Here is a 24,727-nt window from a genome sequence, read left to right as displayed (position 1 = left end):
GCATTGCATAGATAATGACTTTGAAATTAAACATCTTTGCTTAGGAAGTAGTCTCTGTCCAATGGAATACTGCAAGAGAACATACATACATCATCACTATAGACCGTTATGCCTTTCAACGTTCAGTCTACAAACCTCTGTGAATTTACAAAATGCCCCCACAATCCTCTGTCTATAACTAGTTCTGTGGCCTCATTCAGTTCTATACCTCTTATCTTCAAATCGTTAGAAACCGAGTCTAACCATTGTCGTCTTGGTCTCCCTCTTCTTCTCTTAGCCTTCACAATGGAGTCCATTATTTTCCTAGGTAACCTACTCTCCTACATTTGCCTTACATGACCCCACAACTGAAGCCGGTTTATGTGTACAGCTTCTTCCTTTACTTTACAAAGGAAAGGATTTATTGAGTCGTCCTATTCAATACACACACACATGTATGTATATATATATTCATCTTTAAATGGAGTAATTCTAATCAAAAAGAGCCTCCGTAGCTCAGGCGGCACTGCGCCGGCCTCTCACCGCTGGGTTCACTGGTTCAAATACCGGTTACTCCATATGAGATTTGCACGACAAAGCAGAGGTGGGAGAGGCTTTCCTCCAGGTACTCCGGTTTTCCCTATCATAATGCATTCCAGCAACACTCTCCAATATCATTTCATTTCATCTGTCATTCATTAATCATTGCCCCAGAGGAGTGCGACAGGCTTCGGCAGCCAGGACAATTCCTATCCTCGCCGCTAGATGGGGGCTTCATTCATTCCATTCCTGACTCAAGTCGAATGACTGGAAGCAGGTTGAGGATTTTCATTTTCAATTCTAAACAATGTTATTAAAACACACAACACCGGGCGAGTTGGCCGTGCTTGTAGAGGCGCGCGTCTGTGAGCTTGCATCCGGGAGATAGTAGGTTCGAATCCCACTATCGGCAGCCCTGAAAATGGTTTTCTGTGGTTTCCCATTTTCACACCAGGCAAATGCTGGGGCTGTACCTTAATTAAGGCCACGGCCGCTTCCTTCCAACTCTTAGGCCTTTCCTATCCCATCGTCGCCATAAGACCTATCTGTGTCGGTGCGACGTAAAGACGCTAGCAAAAAAAAAAAAAAAACACAACAAGAAAGAATGTATAAAAACAGATTAACAGATTAGAATTACTCCATCTAAAGATGGTTTTACAGGGTGTTTCTAAATTCCCAATACAGAATTAGAGGGCTTGCAGTGGGGACCAAGATGGTTAAGTTTATCATAGGAACTTGTGTCCGGAAACGTACCGTCTTCCCGCTATCCGCAAAAAACCACAACAACACAAGTTTACAGCTCTCACATTTCCGGCGCTCTGATCGAGTCTTACTGCTTGTTGTCTGGGTCCAATTACAGGTGGGGCTTGAGGTGACGACCACCGACGTCAACACAGACACGGTACCTACGTATCATGTTCTCGTACACACGGTCACCAATCCCTGGTCCTCCAACATCCGCAGCAGCCATCACCCATGCCAGTAGGTCTTCTGCGGATTCCACAGGGGTCTCATAAATAAAGTTTCCATGTGAACTGACAGTCAGTAGTCCAGCGGTGTCAAATCAGGTGAATGTGCGGGCCAAGCAATCGGGCCACTACAACCTATCAACTATTGCACAAATCTTCGGTGCAGTACTGTAAGTACAGTACATACAGCTTACTGCTGCGTACATAGTAAATTATTACTGCTGTACTGTAGTATGAATGAAGATCACAACCTCGACAGCAGGTACAATGCGTCTCCGTGTGGATCACACTCAACTGAATGGCATGGAATGTCAACAAACCTGTAGGGGAATGAGACATCACGTGATCGTTCAATGACGTACGTACTCTAGTCAGTGACGTGAACAATGCAGGAGATTTGAACATGTGCTATGGCGAGATTTTTACGGGTAGCAGGAAGACGGTAAATTTTCTGGACACAAGTTCCTATGTTAACATAACCGTCTTGGTCCCCACTGCAAGCCCTCGAAGTCTGTAATGGGAATATAGAAACACCGGGTATAAGTAATGAATAGGGCGAATCAATAAATCCTTTCCTTTATAAAGTGAAAACCGTCGATACGGAATGATTTTAATATCTTGTAACAAACTTCATCCATCAAGTTCATTCCTAACTTAACCTTCATCCCCTCATTCCGAGTTCCCTCCTGCAATTATTCCCACCTGTTTGTACCAGCAATCATTCTTGCTATGGTACATTCATGCCAGTTACTTCTAGCTTATGAATAAGATACCCTGAGTCCTCCCAGCTTTCACTCCCCTTAAGCAAAGTTCGTCTGAAAACAGACCGATGTAAAGATAGTTTCGTCTGGGAGCTGACCTCCTCCTTGCAGAATATTGTTGATCGTAATTGTGAGCTCACTGCATTAGCTTTACTGCACCTTGAATCAATCTCACTATACTACAATCCTGAGAGAACACGCATCCTAAATACTTGAAATTATCTACCTGTTCCAGCTTTGTATCACCAATCTAACATTCAATTATCTTGGATTTCTTACCTATTGACATCAACTTAGTCTAGGAAATGCTAATATTCATACCATACTCATTGCACCTATTTTCAAGTTTCAAGATATCAGACTGCAAGCTTTCGGCAAAATCCGTCATTAAGACCAAGTCGTCAGCATAGCCCAGACTGCTTACTACATTTCCACTAAACTGAATCCCTCGCTGACACTTTAAACCTTTCAGCACATTATCCATGTAAACTACGAACAACAAAGGTAAAAACAATTACAGCCTTGTACCCTGAACCAAGAACTCATTCTACCATCAATTCTCACTGCAGCCGAATTTTCAACATAAATGCCTTTGATTGATTTTAATAATCTACCCTTAATCCCATAGTCCCCCAGTATGGCGAACATCTTTTCCCTCGGTACCCTGCCATATGCTTTCGCTAGATCTATGAAACGAATGTAACTGTCTATTCCTCTCATGCATTTTTCAATCACCTGGTGCATACTGAAAATCTCGTCCCAACAGACCCTCTGTGGTTTGAAACCACACTGGTTTTCATTCAACTTCTTCTCAACCACTGATTGCACCCTCCCTTCCAAGATGCCAGTGAATACTTTGCCTGGTATACTAATCAATGAGATACCTCGATATTTGTTATCCTTCCTGTTCCCTTGGTGATAGGTAGGTGCAATTACTGCCTTTGTCCAATCTCAAGGTCCCTTACAAGCACTCCATGTTAATCTTAGTACTCTATGAAACAATTTCATCCCTGCCTTCCCACTATATTTTAACATTTCAGGTCTAATTTCATCTATTCCTGCTGCTTTATGACAATGAAGTTTATTTACCATCCTTTCCACTTCCTCAAAGGTAATACCACCAACATCATTTTCCTCCTTCCCATGAGCTCGGTTGTTTACAGCATCACCAGGAAGATTTCCTTTTACATTGAGAAGATTTTCAAAATATTCTTTCCATCTGTCCAGTGATTCCCTGGGATCTATAGGTTAAACTGAATTACCCAAAACACTATTAATTTCCTTTTCCCCCTCCCTTCCTACGATCCTTTATTATTGTCCGGAAAGGTTTCCCCTGCTGCTTGACCTAGCCTTTCCAGGTTATTACCAAAATCATCCGAAGACTTCTATTTGGATTTAACAACTATTTGTTTTGCTCTATTTCTTTCATCTATGTATAATTCCCTGTCTGCATCAGCCCTTGTTTGGAGCCATTTCTGATATGCCTTCTTTTTACGTTAACAAGCTGCTCTCACTTAATCATTCCACCATGATGTTTGCTTTTTCCCCATCTTTACACACAGTTGTTCCTAGGCATTCACTTGCTGTTTCTACTACTGCATTTCTTATGCTGCCCATTCTCTTTCTATATCCTGAACCTGCTTACTGTCCACTGTTTGGAAATTCTTCCTAAATCATATCCATGTACTTTGAAGTTCCTCGTCCTCGAGATCTACCCATATTTTGTTTGCAGACAGATTTCACTTTTTCTATCCTAGGCCTAGAGATACTTAGTCCACTACAGATCGGTTAATGGTCTTTATCATCGAAACATCCCAGGAAAGCCCGTGCATTTCCAACAGATTTCCTGAAAACAAAAACGGTTAAGATATAGTCTATTATTTATCACGTACGCATGTATAGCACTGAATAGTCTCATGCTAGAAAAATGTATTCATAACTGCTAGACCCGTACTAGCACAGAAGTCCAGCAAACACTTCCCATTCCTATTAACTTCCATATCTTTCCCAAATTCCTATTAGCTTCCATATCTTCCCCACAATTACCAATCACCCTTTCGTATCCTTCAGTTCTGTTTCCAACTCTCACATTGAAATCGCCCATTAGCATTATCCTCTCCTTGCTGTTGACCCGGACTATGATGTCATTCAATGCTTCACAAAACTTGTCAACTTTATCCTCATCTACACACACACACACACACACACACACACACACACACACACACACACACACACACACACACACACACACACACACACACACACACACACACACACACACACACACACACACACACACACACACACACACACACACACACACACACACACACACACACACACACACACACACACACACACACACACACACACACACACACACACACACACACACACACACACACACACACACACACACACACATTGAATACACTGAGACAATTCTAGTCCTAATTCCTCCAACTGACAAATCTACTCACATCATTCGCTCATCTACGTGCCTAACAGAAACTATGTTACGTGCAATAGCATTCCTAATGAACAACCCTACCCAACACTCCGCCCTTCCCTTTTCAACACCTGTCAAGTAGACTTTTTAGTCTCCTATCTCTTACTCTTTATCTCCCATACCCATATATCATTTACTCCTAGCACATCCAGATGCATCCACTTTACTGATTCTGCTAGTTCTACTTTCTTTCTTCCATAAGCTCCATTAATATTGATAGCTCCCCCATCAAATTCCATTTCGTTCACCAAGTTGTTTCCAAGGTGTCCCTCGCTTGTCAAATGGGAGTGGGATTCCGTTACTCCCATAGGTCCGAGACATGCTTGAAATGTTCTGAGCTCGGTAAGTTCTGTGAAGCAGGATGCTACCCTACTTGCATATAGTCCAAGTGAGAATCTCTCCTCTAACAGGTTAGGGAACAAGCTGGATTGTGTAGTCCTAGCCGCTTGAGCACAAGGAGGGCCATGACTCAGAATATGTCCGAGATGCGCACTTGAATTCCTTAGCAACTGGTATCCCGATTCCCAGAACCACTTGCTAGGCCACTCAGCAGTTGCCCGTGGTTCACGAACTAGGATGTGATTACACTAACTGAAACCATGAACCAAGAAAAAATTGTCTGTATGCTTTCAAAAGGGAAAATAAGGAAAATGCCCACATGTCCACTCTGTTGTTGAAGACCATGTAAAAAATATTTTTAATGTGGAATAAATTTTCTAAAGAATGTTAATTTCATGCATTAGATATGTTTGGCCAACATTCTCAATTGGTGGTGAAGGATGTTAAAAAAGAACTTCCTGGAATGTTACAAATGATGTTCAAAGCTTGGACATTGTACATTAGCTCAACATAGATACACACCATTCAGGAAAGTTTTGGAAAGAAGCCACTAGAACTAATCCAGGATTGTGAAACTTGATGGAACAGTGAGTAGTGTGTGCAGAAGGTTAGTTGACCAAAAACAAGCAATTTCAGCAGAGCTGGTCAGTGAAAAATATAAGGTTGATATAACAGTGATACTAAATGTGTATGTACAAGAGCGTAATCCTCTGCAACTTACAAAGGAATTGGACAAATACTATCAAATTACCAATTCAAAAGGGGATGGTATTAATGAATTTGAAGATAAGGAACATTTTTCACATTCTACTAGCATCATTACTTAGAAAGAATCAGCAAATGTCTGCCAATTTGTATTAGGCCTACATTTTTATTTACATTATTTATTTATAAATTTGACATATTCTTCACAATATTGCTCGTTGAATCTGTAAGCTTTTTAAAGTGCATAATATTTCAGAATCAAGCCAGAAACCAAACGAGAAGACTTCACGGGCTCCACTTTGGGATGCCAGAAGTTTGAAGGATGCTCGCCAGAACCCTTCTTCCTTGGCTAGCCACAAACAAGCAGACGCCTACATGGATGATGAGATAATAGATGTGAAAACCAATCCTCGTTCATTTTGGAGGAACAATCAGTAAACCTTCAGTTTACTCTTGCCGATTGTCTGACAAAATCAGCTTATTCCAGCAAATAAAGTATCAAGTGAACATGTATTTTCAAGTGCTGGAAACGTAGTGACTGAATGCCGTTGCTGTTTAACAGAAAGTGATGTCAATGAGCTGGTGTATTTGCACCAATATTTACAACTTGATTTGATTGATTGCTATGGGCTTTACGTCGCACCGACACAGATAGGTCTTATGGCGACGATGGGATAGGAAAGGCCTAGGAGTTGGAAGGAAGCGGCCGTGGCCTTAATTAAGGTACAGCCCCAGCATTTGCCTGGTGTGAAAATGGGAAACCACGGAAAACCATTTTCAGGGCTGCCGATAGTGGGATTCGAACCTACTATCTCCCGGATGCAAGCTCACAGCCGCGCGCCTCTATTTACAACTTGTGTAAGCTGTCAGTGATAATATGAAATTCACTAACCACAATTTAAAGGCATTCATAAATGTCGCCGGTGGTGAGTTCATAAAGTCGTTGGAATAATTTAATTCCTGATATTATACTAAACATTTGTCATAAAACCGTCATTGAAAGAAACTAAGGAACTGACATTTTTTGAAGAATTCAATTTTTATTTTTATTTTTGTTGCTGTAAATTAATGTAAAATTTTGTGTTTTATTTGTTGTGAAATTTAGTTGATTTAAAGAATTTTCAGGACTCGCAGAAGACACAATTATATTTAGTGTTAAGGAAGAGACATTGATTTTGGGGGATTGAAGACCTCCAGTAGTGTACATGTTGTAACCCATTTTTTGTATCACCCTGTAGTTGCCACGTGGAGGCTTCGATCACAAAATTGCTGAGTTTCGCAATCGAAACCTCTAGAATATATTTTCTACATTACCATATATGGTGCTGTAATGTGATTGGCGAAAATAACGATAAATTGTATTGGTGAAACTTCGGGTCGAATCATAGGTAGCTTCCCTGATTGGCTGTTTGAGTATTTCTCAATTTCCAGCCTTTGGCTACTCGATAATAGCAAGGCTCTGTTCAGCGTCTTTGGTTTTCGTAAGTCTTAACGATCGGACACACGTTGTAAGGTGGTCCGCTCAGCGGGTCCAGTCATCCCGGGGTAAGCATGTTTTCTTTTCTCAAATGTTAAATTAATATGTAAATTCATTTGTTCGGATTTTACCTTAGACCCTGGTTTTGACCGTTTTAGTTTTGTAATGCCTTAATTCGTCAGCTAGGCATATCCTTTGTTTTGGAGGCAATTCCTTTTATTAACCTTTTGTGTAAATGTAAATTTTAATTTTTCCATTTGGGTTGCCTCCCGTAATACAGCGTCAATTTAGTGTACACCTGTTGAGCTATGCGTCCCTCACTGATGTGTTTTAGGAGAGGACTGCACCTCTAAAGGCCTCTGTGCTAAATTTAAATTTCCTTTTTCTTTCTCTGTAAACTCTCTTCGATTTGCCTTGTAAGATGGTTGTAATTATGTCATATTCCCTGTTAAATTTTCCTTGCAAATTTCATCGTCGAAGTTATGCTCACGTATTTAAATGTAATTGTGATATTGTGTAGATATTTTATTTTCTGAAGAAGCACCAATAGGAACCTCGTGGTTCAATTTAACCTTTTTCTTAATTGATAATGTTATCCTTTTAATTGGTGTTTTATACCTTGTTAAGATTCTTTATTGTGAGTAAATAAGACTAAAGGGTTAATGCTCTCACGTTTCTTTCCCTACAACGTCATGTAAGATCTCTTCCTCTGTAGGGTTTCCCGGCCTGCTTCCCATACATCCTTTCTCTAGTTGTCATCTTGGTAACCCTGCATACCCATGTGGTGTTGAAATTTAAAATGTTTTTCCGGGTGTATCATCGGCTGACATTGTTCCTTCAGGTATGTTATTTTTGGTTTATTACATCATTACTTGTTTTAAATGTAACTTATATTATGTGTACCTTTCTGTAAAAGGGGGATTACAATAAAAAGTATGTGCAGTACAGTTGTTGTTTGAGTCATCAGTCCATGGACTGGTTTGATGCAGTTCTCCATGGCACCCTATCATGTGCTAACCTTTTCATTTCTACGTAACTATTGCATCCTATATCTGCTCTAATCTGCTTGTCATATTCATACCTTGGTCTACTCCTACCGTTCTTACCACCTACAATTCCTTCAAAAACCAACTGAACAAGTCCTGGGTGTCTTAAGATGTGTCCTATCATTCTATCTCTTCTTCTCATCAAATTTAGCCAAATCGATCTCCTCTCACCAATTCGATTAAGTATCTCTTCATTCGTGATTCGATCTATCCACCTCACCTTCAGCATTCTTCTGTAACACCACATTTCAAAAGCTTCTATTCTCTTTCTTTCTGAGCTAGTTATCGTCCATGTTTCATTTCCATACAATGCCACGCTCCACACGAAAGTCTTCAAAAACATTTTTCTAATTCCGATATCAATATTTGAAGTGAGCAAATTTCTTTTCTTAAGAAAGCTCTTCCTTGCTTGTGCTAGTCTGCATTTTATGTCCTCCTTACTTCTGCCATCGTTACTTATTTTACTACCCTAGTAACAATATTCATCTACTTCCTTTAAGACTTCATTTCCTAATCTAATATTTCCTGCATCACCTGCCTTCGTTCGACTGCACTCCATTACTTTTGTTTTGGACTTATTTATTTTCATCTTGTACTCCTTACCCAAGACTTCATCCATACCATTCAGCAACTTCTCGAGATCTTCTGCAGTCTCAGATAAAATAACAATATCATCGGCAAATCTCAAGGTTTTGATTTCCTCTCCTTGGACTGTGATTCCCTTTCCAAATTCCCCTTTGATTTCCTTTACTGCCTGTTCTATGTAAACATTGAAAAGGAGAGGGGACAAACTGCAGCTTTGCCTCACTCCTTTCTGAATTGCTGCTTCTTTTTCAAAGCCCTCGATTCTTATCACTGTAGACTGATTTTTATACAGATTGTAGATAATTCTTCGTTCTCGGTATCTGACCCCTATCATCTTCAGAATCATAAATAGCTTGGTCCAATCAACATTATCGAATGCCTTTTCTAGATCTACGAATGCCATGTACATGGGCTTGTCCTTCTTGATTCGATCCTCTAAGATCAGACGTAAAGTCAGGATTGCTTCACGTGTTCCTACATTTCTTCTGAAGCCAAACTGATCTTCTCCCAACTCAGCTTCAACTTGTTTTTCCATTCTTCTGTAAATAATACGTGTTAAAATTTTGCAGGCATGGGATACTAAACTAATGGTGCAGTAGTTTTCACACCTGTCAGTACCGGCTTTCTTGGGAATAGGTATAACAACATTCTTCCGAAAATCGGATGGGACTTTTCCTGTCTCATACATCTTGCACACTAAATGAAATAACCTTGCCATGCTGGTTTCTCCTAAGGCAGTCAGTAATTCAGAGGGAATGTCATCAATTTCAGGTGCCTTGTTCCTATTTAGGTCACTCATAGCTCTGTCAAACTCTGACCTCAAAACTGGGTCTCCCATTTCATCAGCATCAACAGCCTCTTCTTGTTCCAGAACCAAATTATCTACATCTTTACCTTCATACAACTGTTGGATATGCTCCTGCCATCTTTCTGCTTTGTCTTCTTTCGCTAGAAGTGGCTTTCCATCTGAGCTCTTAATATTCATACACCTAGATTTCCTTTCTCCAAAGGTTTCCTTGATTTTCCTGTATGCAGCATCTACCTTTCCCAGGACCATACAGCCTTCGACATCCTTGCACTTCTCCTTCAGCCATTCTTCCTTAGCTACCTTGCACTTTCTATCCACTTCATTCTTTAATCGCCTGTATTCTTTTCTGCCCTCTTCATTTCTAGCATTCTTGTATTTTCATCGTTCATTAATCAGGTCTAGTATCTCCTGAGTTATCCACTGATTCTTAAATGATCTTTTCTTCCTTCCAAACATTTCTTCAGCAGCCCTACTGACTTCATTTTTCATGACTCTCCACCCTTCCTCTATAGGCAGTACAGTTAAGTGATGTAATTATCAGAACAATCTAAGCGACATTCATTACCATAGGGCCCGCTTAAAAACCCCAACTTTTTTCCTGCTAAGCATTTTCTTGGATTCTGAAGCTCATTCATTTACCAGTTTGGAAAGCCTTCAGCAGATAAGAAAACTGGTCACATTCATCTAGTTTATTCATAAGATGTCAAGGGTATTTAAGGTTTTTTTACTACTAGGTAAGTTTTAGTCTCCCATTACGGTCAACCCATCGTCCACATCATGGGAAGCAGGCAATGAGATGAAGTAGGAATTGCCAGGAAGGTGGTGTACAATGGGAACTGCATGTGTACTTGACCACTACAGTAGCTGTGAAGGCCTTACAGGAACCCTAAATAGAGATGGCTAAAGGGGGCTTTGTAATCTGCACAACTCTTTCACCACAGCAGTCGACTTGAAACTTACCTGTAGCTATGTACATTGATTTTTTCTCTTAGTAACACATTAGTTATTAGGAACGTTCTGCCATCTGTTGAAAACATTTAGAACCTGGGAAAGGTCAGAGAATGGAAGAAGTATGCATTTTCCATGACAATAACAGATATATTGTATTACATCAATTTAAGTGTGAAAAGTCCTCCTATTTTATGCACTGTAATATATTACATCCATAAAGACGATATATCTACATTAACCATAGATGTTTCGACCCATTTTAGAGTCATTTTCAGTAGAAATTAAGTCTTAAAATGGAAGTTGCAATAAAACATTATTTCTGAATAAACTAACATGTAGCGTATTGAAATCTTGCAGTAGTATCCTGGTGACACATTATCGATACATATTTAAAATCACTGTCTTGAGATGTGAATCTCTTGTCTTCTATATACGAGTATAAAAACCTGGTGTCTTCTTAATACAGCAGATCACTGACAACAATAACATCAAGTTATGATGAAAGTCAAGTCACAAATGGAGTAATTTTAATCTACACACCAGGTTTTTATATAGAGAAGACATGAAATTCACATCTCAAGACAGTGATTTTAAATGTGTCAATAATATGTCACCAGTACACTACTGCAAGATTTTAAAATGCCACACATTAAATAGTTTATTCAGAAATAGTGTTTTATTACAACTTATGTTTTAAGACTTAATTTCCACTGCAGATTACTCTAAAATGGGTCGAAACATGTATGGTCAATGTAGACATCATCTTTATAGATGTAATATATTACAATGTTTTGAATAGGAGAATTTTTACATTTAAATTGATATAATTGAAAAACCATCACTACAGAATGAAATTTATATTGTGCAATATGAGGTGATACTCTCTGGTTTGACAGATAGTAAACAAATTTGACTGCACGCAATGAGACTACTAAGAATGAAGACCACATTTATCAGCTTTCTGTGGCAGATTCTGACTCTGAATTGTCTGTCAATGTTAATGATATGTCACATGATAATTCACTGGAGAGCAGTGATCGCTATGAAGATACTCAGGTTAGAGCTGACTGATAGGATATAAATGACACGATTGGGAATGTGACATTGAGTTTGTGTGATGATTCAAATATTGATTTTCAAGTGAAAAGTGACTTGTCTAATTTTTTTGATCCATAGATCTGATTCCATCAATTTATGCCTAAGAGTGTGTTTGAACATGTTGCAAAACAGATGAATATATATGCAAAGCATTTCTGGATACAACTTTTGACTTCCCACCTCTATGAATGTATCATAAGTGGACTGATTCCACAACTGAATATATTCAGGCGATAGTGGATCTAAAAATTTCAATAGGAATATGTCGTAAACCATTATTACACACATATTTCTCTGAAAAAGGCTGGTTAAATTCTACACCGAATTATGGACAAGTTATGTCATGGGATAAATACTGCCTCCTGGATATGATCCTTTGTTAACGGTTAGACCTATCATATCCATGGGTGAGAATACATGTCTGGATCATGTTTTACCTGGGAACTATTTGTCAGTAGATGAGACCACGGTGAAGTTTATAGGAAGATTGTAGTGTAAACAATAACTTCCTTCAAAAACATTAACAAAATGGAGCAAAAAACCATGGTCCTTTTGTGATAATATTACCGGCGTAATAATTTATACCCTCTCCATAAATATTTTAGTACTGGCTACGTGGCCATTGAAATTCGTATCTGTAATTTTTTTTTTTTGCTAGGGGCTTTACGTCGCACCGACACAGATAGGTCTTATGGCGACGATGGGATAGGAATGGGCTAGGAGTTGGAAGGAAGCGGCCGTGGCCTTAATTAAGGTACAGCCCCAGCATTTGCCTGGTGTGAAAATGGGAAACCACGGAAAACCATATTCAGGGCTGCCGATAGTGGGATTCGAACCTACTATTTCCCGGATGCAAGCTCACAGCCGCGCGCCTCTACGCGCACGGCCAATTCGCCCAGTCGTATCTGTAAAGTGGTTTGCCACTACGGTATTCATCAAGTAATTCATAGTCACAGATACCATGGTTTTCAATACTTATAAACAGGAACTTCCACCAGCTTAAAAGGTTATTAAGATGCCCGTATGTGGTGTATGCCCAGACGGTGCCTTTTCCTGTATTCTCCTGCATTCTAGTGTCGTCGGTATGAACTACCTCGCCACTCGCTCCCCCTCCACTGGGCGTGTATGCGCACATCATTATTGCGGCTGTGGACTGACTGGAGGCTCCGGGGTAGTCACCAATATCGTTCTGAGAGTGAAGCGAGATGGAAGGGTGGCGTGCTTCCCTGCCTGGCGGGATGGATTGTGTATTTAACATGGACCCAGAGTGAAGTTACTTTGATAGGGCTTAAGCCCTTGTGAACTTTGAAGTTTTCCTTTAAATTTTATTATAATTTCATCTTCCTCGTCTGGAGATTTTGTGTACCTTTAAGGATTTCCTCTGCCATACGTAAGCAAGCATATGAGGCTGGGTACAGCAAGCAGGTGCAATGCAAGTCTCTTTTTACTGATTCCGTGTGGTGAACTGAATATTTCGAAACGTGAAGGGCGCACCGGGACATAATGAAGCATTGCGTCATCTAAATTCAGTGCTTTAGCTTTGTGGTTTTCGAACACTTTTTCCGGTTAAAAAAATTGTACGTCAACTAGCTTTGTTCACTAGGGACTTGCGACTATTGTAAATTAATGTTAATGCTTATTCTTGGAAATTGTAAATTTAATACTTAATGTTTGGTTGTGGCCTTCTAGGCCTGATAGGCAGGGGGTTAACGCAATGTTTCGGCAAGGTTACTAACCGAGTGAATTGCTACAAGGGTGTGGGGCTTTCGTTCATATTCCATTACTATTTTAACTTCACTTCCGTCCTCTTAATTAAATTTTATTATTTATTTGCTTAGTATTTCGTGGTATTTCGGCATCCTGTTTTTCTTTTGCCTTTTAATGTGTTTTTGCCTATTGTTGATTGGCGGCCTGTGATTGGTCCTTTCCCTTAACTGACCTGGCGTGTTATTGTTGCCATGGGAATGCTGATGTTGTTGGGGATGCGGATTGTTGATGTATGTTGATGTTCCTGTTATGAAATTAGTATTGTGGGTGGTTTAACCTGTTTTTCTTTAATTATATTTGGCATTTTTCCCTTCCTGTTGGCATGTTTTCCCACCCCGTATCGCAGACCTGATTTTTGTTATTATTATTATTATTATTATTATTATTATTATTATTATTATTATTATTATTATTATTATTATTATTTTAGGGTAATCTTTTCTTGAAACTTGAGCGTGATACTTCACCCTTCCTTGTAGGAACTCCTTGGGATGTACTCAGTAACATCTCTGATCTTTATAAAAAAAAAAAAAAAAAAGGCAATTAATTGCCCACTGTTTCTGAATTTAACAAGGTATATGATGGTGATATGAAACTTGGTGTGAAATCTATCGGTATTTAAAGGATATCTAAAGGTGGAAGAAGTGTTTCAGTAAGGTGTATAGTCTTAATTAATTTATTCATTAATTAATTTATTGAATTAATTTCTAATGAAACTGTCGACTGTAAGTTTTTTAAAAACTATTTGAGCACTAAGTTTTTTGGGTTTATTTCCAGCGAGGATTATTTTAATTCAACTCTAAGTTTCTTATGGTCTATAATTAAATCTCTCTTTGTTTCTAAGTAAGAGGTTGTGTTTTTGAAAATGGGTAAACATTTCAAGATGACCAGGTCTCCATTTAATCCACCCCTCTGGTATCACCGGTTTATTAAATGGCGAGTACTTGTTCAGTTTTCTCATTTGATATTTGTTTGGACTTGCACATTTCCGTGACTCTGATCTGTACCTTTTTATGTATGGTCAGAGCATTTGTGCTGTCACTTGGGGTAATTGTGTAATTAATTGCGCTAAGTGGTACAACAGCAAGAGTGTTTTTCTGAGTAGGTTTGACGTTAAAATAGGAAGGAACAGTATAAAGAATGCAGGGTAAACGTTAGGGAAACAGTAGTGAGAAATTTGACGCAAGTTTCTGAAAACAGTTACAGAGTTTATATGTTTACAATTTCTTTTCAAGCTCTACACCCTTAACTACCCTGCAGAAAATGGTATAGGTGCATGCAGAACTGTGAGGTGTAATAGGAAAGAACTACCCAAGGATATATAAGAGCTAAAAGGTGAAAATGGACAGAAGCCCAAGTTTTGGCATCAACCAAGGAAAGCAATACTTGCTTGTGCATGGCAGGATACTGGCTGCATAATTATGCTGTCAACTATTTGGACATCTGAGACTACACAGGTTCAGAAGAGAACAAAGAAGAATCCAACTGGTTACACAATTGTAGAAAAGCCCAAGTTAGTTGCAAAGTACAATTGTTATATGAACGGTGTTGGTAAGTTCGACCAAGTATGTACCAGCTATGTATATGCTCACTAGAAAATTAATTAGTATCAGGTGTTGTGGTATTTCCTACTAGAGAATGATTTAAAATGGAAGAACATTGTACAATATGGTCAACAATAAAACAACTAGTAATCCCAATTTCAGAAATGCTGTTATAACAGGATTTTCGCAGAAATACCAGAGCCCACCTCCAGCAAAACATGGTCACAGATCCGATGATGCCATACCTCTTGTGAGACTGAGACACATTTCAGTGAGGAACAATAAGATAAAAGTCACAAACCATATTGTGTTCTTTGTTCCATTATGCCATCGCAGTGCTAAAAGAAAGGAAAGGTGGGAGGGTGCAAAAGAGAGCAATCAATTTTCTACTGCAAGGGCTGCCATTGTCCAGAACAGCCTACAACGTACCCTCTATCATGTTCTGATACATACCACACCAAGAGAGACTTCAAGGTTCCCTGCTGGTGCCAGGTATGAGAAAGACGTCACAAAGGACTAAAACAGTATTCTATGCTCATATTATATGAAATGTTGATGTATAAAATAGTTTGTAATAATTTAAAAATTGTTTGAAAAATACACATTGAACTAGAAATACCACTTGTTTAATGCCAAAGTTACAGTTAATGCACTGAGTGTAGCAGGAACAAAATTGTTCATTTTAACACAATAAAATCTCAACGGCAGCAATGGTGGAGGAGTAATCCTTTAATACAGTGAAGCTAGTGGAAGAGGCAGCCTTTCTTCTTCGGGTTAAATGATTAAGAACCCAATGCCTTGTGGTAAAGAGGGATCTCTAAAAACTAAGGGAGAGAACCCTTATAGAAAAATTCTGTGGTCCAGTGTAGATAGGAGCCAAAACCTCCAATGGAATATGGTGCTGTGGGCCACTAAAATGCATAACTGAAACAAACTTATTACAGAAACGAGACAAACTTTATGCACGCTGGATTTTATGGAGACTTATTGCAACAAAATATAGGACACGAAATGGATGATGATGATGCTGCTGCTTGTTGTTTAAAGGGGCCTAACATCGAGGTCATCGGCCCCTATGGTATGAAATGAGACGAAATGCAATTTAAAAGTACAAAATTCATCCACTGACCAGAATTCAAAACGTGATGATGAAGACTGAATATGAATTTAAAACAATCAGTGGATCTGACCTGCAATGCCGCACATTCCTAGCAATGATATTACTGACCAAGGGGCTGCTTTCAAAGCACAATCCTGGATTGGTGATGCTTGTCTAAAGGGGTTCAATATCCATGTCAACGGTCCCTCATAATGGCACTTATCGCTAGTAAAGCAGAACCATAGTATTTCACAAGTTGCGGTACTAATCAAAGGTAGCGTAAATTCACGGTGTTCCAAACATTATGGTACTACTCACAAGTATTGTACATCGTACAGGTAACGCAGACCTCTGGTGTTTCTCACACAACGTCGCCACTCATAGGCAACGCAAACCCATAGTGTTCCCCCACCTAGATGTACTAATCACGGGCACTGGTATTCCCGTGGTGTTCCTCACATAGTGGGTACTAAACATAGGCAACGAAGACCCACGGTGTTGTTCATATTGTATTAGTAACCAAGGTCAACGCCCAGACCCGTGGTGTGTCTCACATAATGGTACTAATCACAGGCAACGCACAAACCCGTGGTGTTCCGCATTTAGTGGTACTAATCACAGGTACTGGAAATCCACAGCGAACCCAGCTGGACTGCTACGAATCACAAAACTATTGAGTACCTAACAAAGTGGTACTACTCGCAAGTAAAGGCGACCCATGGTGTTCCCCGTGTGATGGTACTAACCACAAGTAGTTTCATGGTTCTGGTTCAATCATCCCTTGGTCGCCCCTTTCAGTTGCCTCTCACGACAGGCAGGGGATACCGTGGGTGTATTTTCCTTCTGCGTCCCCCACCCACAGGGGGGACACTAAATGGATTCTGGGATGTGAACACATGTATGAAACTGGCAGACTGAGGGAAGTTTTATATGATTTTATATAACTTCTTATGAATTATAATACCCCTCCCCTACCTACATTAAGTACATCACCTTTAAAGCCTTTCATTCCAAACCAATAACCATACCTGATCGCCGAAGAGGTGAACTTGTTGGAGTAAGTTTTCCACCCGATACAGGTGACACCTGCCATGTAGTTACAGGAGGTGGGGTTTCGCAGGAGCTACCAGATGCCGAACGCCGTCTCTGTCCTCCACCATTAGGTGGAGTTCCAATCATAAACTGAACCTGAAGAGAAATAGAATTCATATTGCTTTTAACTGTTACATCATGTAGCATTTTTATGCGTATGTCATACATATTTCTAGTACAGAGCTAAACTCGCATAGCACAACTAGGCCATGGAAGTACAATATTCATTGAAGCAGACTTCAGTAGTTCCACAAATGGAAGTCGTATAGCTGTGCTGGTGGTAGCATCAGCATTATATATTTTCCAAACCAGCAAGATGGCATATCATAGTAGCTAAATTGGTAGATTAATTTACAGGCATGGAAGTGGTTTACAGTTCGTTTCCAAGTTGTGATATGCCATTTTAGCTCTGTCCTCAAAATTCAATGATCAATGAGATAGAACTCAAGTCATATAAAGATAGGAACATGAAAAGGAACACAAAACAGGATGAAACGGAAATGAAATTAATTGAAATAGAATTCACTTGAAAACAATGAAACATTGTATGTAACACTAGCCTGCAAAATATTTTTCCCTCCAGTAAAAGGTTTAATAGGAGATCATACCTATCAGGCTGACTTCAAATCTGCTTTCTATTTTTTCTGTATCACAAAGATTTCTCACAGTGGCCTCATCATTTCCTTTATATCATGACTTTGATCACATTTCACTAAATTTCGAAACCCCTTAAAAACTGCAAAGGAACATTCTATAAACGAACATTACTAAAACACACGTGCCGATTACAAACCTGCTTTCCGTTTTTCATACCACTTAAGAATTTTTTACAACAGCTGCATCTAGTTGCTTTGGTGGCACTAGAACGGGAATATCTGGACTGTATGGCACAGGCCTCATAGCTGATTCTAAGCCTTCGGCATATTTTATTTTTGATTTATTAACTTTGCTGTACCTCAATACAATGCACTGACAGAACTAGCAATCATCACAATGATTTTTTTGTTCACACCAAATCATGGGAATTCCAAATGGAATACATTTCAGTTTTCCACTAAACCACTGCCGTAGTCCTTCAAAACATGTTTTGCATATAATATGGAGTACCCCCTTCTTTTTGTTGATCTCCAAGCTTAACTTTGAAATATGCAAGGTACACTTTCTTAATGAAGGGTGTAATATGTTTCTGCTTCTGTAACAAGTATGAATCACATACATAACAGAAATTGTTCAGGCTGTTCACACACTGCCTTCTTGATGCTGCAGACAATGAAGCCATATTATATTAACTTATCACTATACACAACACTAAGGAACACTTAAAAATTAATGAATATTACACTGACAACAAAGAGAAAACAAAGCCTACTGAAGACAATGCTGATACTATCTAGGGATTGTGTTTATCTTAATTTATCTTTTCTTTCCTAAGATATTTTTATGAGCTAACATGTTTTGGCACTCTTCTCTTCAGTGGCATTAACGCTGACATATTTATTACTTCCCTTAACCGTGCTGGTTTAGCATTCTCAAATCACTCAACATTTTGAGAACTTTAAACACATGGCTGGCTAAAGATAAATGAGGGTGAGACGGGTGTTTTGTTTCACGAAATTATACTCTGCATAAGTCCTCTTTTTCCTGTTTGTTATTATGTAAACTATATATATAAAATAAGAGTTTTGTCTGTACATTGCTCAGAATTTGAAAAGAATGGTATTTCTGTATCGGTCATGTCCACAGTAACAACAAAATGCATTTTTTACTTTTCCGTAATTTCTGTCTGTCTGTCTGTCTGTCTGTCTGTCTGTCTGTCTGTCTGTCTGTCTGTATGTACACGCATCACGAGAAAACAGTTGAAGAGAATTTAATGAAAATCGGAATGTAAAGTCGGGTGATGAACCGCTACAATCTATGCTATAAATTATTTTAATCACGCTCAGTGAAATGGTAGTTTAGGGAAAGGCCTGAAATTTAATTCGCAAATATTTATGTTATTAGTGGTCGTGTATTAATGAAAATCACTAGACGAAGATGGGAAGTAAGTCGCTACAATATATGCTATGCACGCTGAGAAAAATGGTAGTTTAGGGGAAGGCCTAAAATTTAATTGTCAAATATTTATTTTATTAGTGGTCGTATCTTCACGAAAATTGGTATGCAAAGTCGGGGAATAGGTCGCTAGAATCTAGGCTATCAATAATGTTATTCACACTGAGTGAAATGGTAGTTTAGGGGAAGGCCTGAACTGTAATCTATATACACTGACTGACAGAGCAAATGCAACACCAAGAAGGAGTGTGTCAGAACTTTATGCCAATTGCAGGGTAGACTGACAACACTGAGGTATGCTCATGATGTGAAATGCGCCGCTGTGCTGCGCACGTAGCGAACGATAAATGGGACACGGCGTTGGCGAATGGCCCACTTCGTACCGTGATTTCTCAGCCGACAGTCATTGTAGAACGTGTTGTCGTGTGCCACAGGACACGTGTATAGCTAAGAATGCCAGGCCGCCGTCAATGGAGGCATTTCCAGCAGACAGACAACTTTACGAGGGGTATGGTGATCGGGCTTAGAAGGGCAGGTTGGTCGCTTCGTCAAATCGCAGCCGATACCCATAGGGATGTGTCCACGGTGCAGCGCCTGTGGCGAAGATGGTTGGCGCAGGGACATGTGGCACGTGCGAGGGGTCCAGGCGCAGCCCGAGTGACGTCAGCACGCGAGGATCGGCGCATCCGCCGCCAAGCGGTGGCAGCCCCGCACGCCACGTCAACCGCCATTCTTCAGCATGTGCAAGACACCCTGGCTGTTCCAATATCGACCAGAACAATTTCCCGTCGATTGGTTGAAGGAGGCCTGCACTCCCGGCGTCCGCTCAGAAGACTACCATTGACTCCACAGCATAGACGTGCACGCCTGGCATGGTGCCGGGCTAGAGCGACTTGGATGAGGGAATGGCGGAACGTCGTGTTCTCCGATGAGTCACGCTTCTGTTCTGTCAGTGATAGTCACCGCAGACGAGTGTGGCGTCGGCGTGGAGAAAGGTCAAATCCGGCAGTAACTGTGGAGCGCCCTACCGCTAGACAACGCGGCATCATGGTTTGGGGCGCTATTGCGTATGATTCCACGTCACCTCTAGTGCGTATTCAAGGCACGTTAAATGCCCACCGCTACGTGCAGCATGTGCTGCGGCCGGTGGCACTCCCGTACCTACAGGGGCTGCCCAATGCTCTGTTTCAGCAGGATAATGCCCGCCCACACACTGCTCGCATCTCCCAACAGGCTCTACGAGGTGTACAGATGCTTCCGTGGCCAGCGCACTCTCCGGATCTCTCACCAATCGAACACGTGTGGGATCTCATTGGACGCCGTTTGCAAACTCTGCCCCAGCCTCGTACGGACGACCAACTGTGGCAAATGGTTGACAGAGAATGGAGAACCATCCGTCAGGACACCATCCGCACTCTTATTGACTCTGTACCTCGACGTGTTTCTGCGTGCATCGCCGCTCGCGGTGGTCCTACATCCTACTGAGTCGATGCCGTGGGCATTGTGTAACCTGCATATCGGTTTGAAATAAACATCAATTATTCGTCCGTGCCGTCTCTGTTTTTTCCCCAACTTTCATCCCTTTCGAACCACTCCCCCTTGGTGTTGCATTGTCACTGTCAGTCAGTGTATATAAAATAAGTGTTTTGTCAGTACATTGCTCAGAATTTGAAAATAATGGTATTTCTGTATCCGTCATGTCCACAGTAACAAGAAAATGCATTTTTTACTTTTCTGTAATTTCTGCCTGCCTGCCTGCCTGTACACGCATCACGAGAAAACGGCTGAAGAGAATTTAATGAAAATCGGAATATCAAGTCGGGAAATAATTCGCTACAATCTAGGCTATAAATAATTTTATTCACGCTGAGTGAAACGGTAGTTTAGTGGGAGGCCTTAAATTTAATTCTGAAATATTTATATTATTAGCGGTCGTATTGATAAATGCTACATAACCAAAGTTATATAAAATTACATTTCCGACCATTTATGTCTTAATATATTTTTACCGCACATTTTTAACACAGATATTCATGAATTTGTATTTATGTTGCTAAGTCCATATCAACGCCGAGCCACGAGGAAATAGGTAAACAGAATTTAATGAAAATCAGTATATAGAGTCGGGGAATAAGAAACTACAGTCTAAACTATAAACAATTGCATTCGCCTTGGATGAAATTGTAGTTTAGGGGAAGGCGCCTAAAATGTAATTTTTAAATACCTATGTCATTGGTCCTATCGAAAAGTACTACATAACAAAAGTTATAGAGAATACAATTTCCGGTCATTCATGTCTTATTCAGTTTTAACGTACCGACTATGATAAGAGTGGTATTTCAGAGTCGGAAGAAAACTAAATGTTAAGGCCTACAATATCGAAAGTGCATAATATTGATCAACAATAACATTACATTGACCATTGTTTGTTGTGATGTTCTTTGTCTCTTATGCTGCCTCTCAACTCCGATAGATGGGATTACTACTGCGTACCGAGTATAACAGCCTGACTGAATATTGGCGGGAAATAGCCAGGGAGTTAGAAAACTTTATTCTTTAGCATGCCATTCCTCTGGTTGATGCATTTTCTGATACAGCTGGTACGTAACACACAGTGATACATCATAGTATTCTAGCTATTCGATCCCTACTCTGACGCGCTGTTTTGAATGAGCAGTGGGCATACTTAAGGCAGAGGCTCGCTTAGTAGTAGTAGTAGTAGTAGTAGTAGTAGTAGTATTGCATGGTCTAGAACAACAATTGGGGCTATTCCAAATTATAGGAGCACAACTCACTAAATAACTCAAAATTCAACCCTGAAAAGAGCCTTTTCTTAAGAAAAGCTTCTTCCTCTTCATTTTTATTAAATTCTACATTCATTTTATGCCAAATTAGTAGTGAAGAGGCGGTTTGTCCTCTGGCTTGGAGGAAAAAATTGCCTCCAAGTCAGATAGATTTTTCAGCTGCCAGTGTAGTGAATTGATACTTTCCGACTCATCAGTACTCCTAGGAAAGAGATTAGTAAAAGGGCATAGTTTTGCCCTGGGAGTCACCACTATTCGACCCTCTCCCCACCGAAAAGGGACGAAAAAGTGTTCACGGCCCACGGCAGTCTGCACCTTGGTCATTCCAGCTCTGGAACTTTGGACTGTTAGATTGGCAGCGCGTCCTGTTCGTTAAAAGTGAGGAAATTTGTGGTTTTCCATTTGATCGAGTATTTCATATGAAAGCATTGCTTTTTTTCGCGCCATTCCTACTGACGTAATTGTAATGTATGTACATTCCAGTTGGGAAAACCACTAAGACAGTCTTCCTGAGAATGTAAAAAGGCAGGTGGAGAGTGAGTGTCTACCATTATCATGAAAGCTCCCCAACCTGATTGTGACTGATGGTTTGCAAGCGGGTCTATCATTACAGTGAAAATTCCCTAACTCAGTCTTCATATGAGAAAAGATGTTTGACATCCCCATCGCGTTGATAGGGTAACGCTAAGAGCTATGCAATTTCATACAATCTTGCTCACAACGTGTCCACTACCTAACCTAGAATTCTGCATACAATGTAGAATTCCGTAGCGAAGCACGGGTACATCAGCTAGTCTATATACATAAAATAAGAGTTTTGTCTGTACATTGCTCCAAATTTACCCTGTCTGTCAGTCTGTATGCGCTGTATGTATATATGTAAGTATGTATGCGCTGTATGTATGTATGCATGTATGTATGCGCTGTATGTATGTATGCATGTACGTATGCGCTGTATGTATGTATGTATGTACGGGCATCATGAGATAATGGCTGTAGAGAATTCGGTATGTAAAGTCAGGGAATGATGCACTAAAATCTAGGCTATAAATAATTTTATTCATGCTGAGTGAAATGGTAGTTTAGGGGAAGACCTATAATGTAATTCTCAAATATGGTCCTATCGATAAATACTACATAACTAAAGTTATATAAAATTAAATTTCCAATCATTTATGTCTTATACAGTTTTACCGTACCAGCTATAACAGAGATATTCATGAATATCAATTTTTGGTAAGTCCATATCAACGCCGAACCACAAGAAAATGGGTGAACAGAATTAAATGGAAGTCATTATGTAAAGCCTGGGAATAAGGTCCTACAGTCTAGGTTATAAATAATTTTTATTCAAGCTCGATGAAATGGTAGTTTAGGGGAAATTGCCTAAAATGTACTATTTTAAATAGAGTACCTATGATTTTGGTCCAATCGAAAAGTATTACATACAGTAAAAAGTTATAGACAACACAAGCGCCAATCACTTATGTCTTATACTGTTTTACCATACTGTCTATGATAATAGAATAATGAATTTAGACTTTTTTGCTTAGTCCATATCAACGCCAAGCATTGTTAACATGGAAATATTGTTTAATGGTATTAAAGCTGGCAATTGTTTTTTTCATGATGGTCTAAAGATGTAAAACTGTGTATTCATCAGTCCATATCGACAAGGAAAAATGTGAAGATGATTATTAAAAAAATTAGGAAAATTGTACAGGAACGACTGCTTGAAGAATAAGACAAAGATGGAGACATGAAAGAAGGAAGGATTACCTTTACATTATATGCTCGAATATCCCCGATTTGAAAGAAAACTAAATGTGAAGGCCTACAAATATCGAAAGCTCATAAAACTGATCAACAGCAACTTTATATTGACTATTGTAGTAATGTGATTTCTCTCTTCTGTTGTCACTCATCTCTGATAAATGGGATTACTGCTGCGACCGGAGTAAAACAGCATGCCTGAATATTGGTGGAAAATAGCTGGTGAGTTGCCACAGAACGCGGGATGAACTTGCAATGAAAATATGGATGCACTCCATCTTGTAGTTGAAATTTCAGCAAGGTAGATTTATGGGCTCAATATAACATTGAGGTTGTATTTTATTTTCAGCTAGGGGTGCTAGGGGTGTCTTACTCGAGTAGTATTTTTCTCCAGATAGTAAGTCTTAATATAATGTATTCCACTAATTGTTATGTTTTTGTATGCGATAAAATTATTTTCATATTTCTTTTAATTTGCATAGTATAAGCATTTTAGGATATCTTTTCTTATTAATATTTTGTAAAGGGTAAAGCTCCTTTTTTTTTTTTTTTTTTTTTTTTACTGAATCCTGCACACTAATATTAGTGTTGTTCACATACTTTTATGCCTAGTAAAAATTTTCAAAACATGATGAAATGAATTCAAATTTCCCTAAATTTACATTAAACATGGATATTGCTACGGAAATTCTGTGGTTTACAGAGGTGTAAGAAGGTGCTGGTGTGAATGGGTGGACAGAGAAAAGATGAAAGCATAATTTAAAACACTAAATCCTTTTTTTTGACTTTAAACTTTGATAGATGATCTGAATCAGCAACAACAAATA

General features: G+C 39.5%; 1 protein-coding gene across 2 annotated transcripts in view; it reads right to left on the bottom strand.

Annotated features, from left to right (window-relative positions):
• The window catches only part of Atg1 (serine/threonine-protein kinase unc-51-like protein Atg1), a 431,394-nt gene that overhangs the window by 167,651 nt on the left and 239,016 nt on the right, over window positions 1-24,727 (bottom strand). For both annotated transcript variants that reach the window (XM_067141810.2, XM_067141811.2), the window contains one exon: window positions 17,208-17,367. In XM_067141810.2, the coding sequence (XP_066997911.1) occupies window positions 17,208-17,367 (160 nt within the window). The remainder of the gene's footprint in view (window positions 1-17,207; window positions 17,368-24,727) is intronic.

This window comes from Anabrus simplex, chromosome 2, assembly GCF_040414725.1.
Source record: "Anabrus simplex isolate iqAnaSimp1 chromosome 2, ASM4041472v1, whole genome shotgun sequence".
Lineage (NCBI taxonomy): Eukaryota > Metazoa > Arthropoda > Insecta > Orthoptera > Tettigoniidae > Anabrus > Anabrus simplex.
Note: the sequence above shows the minus strand (reverse complement) of the source record. Positions and strands in the feature narration are given on the sequence as shown.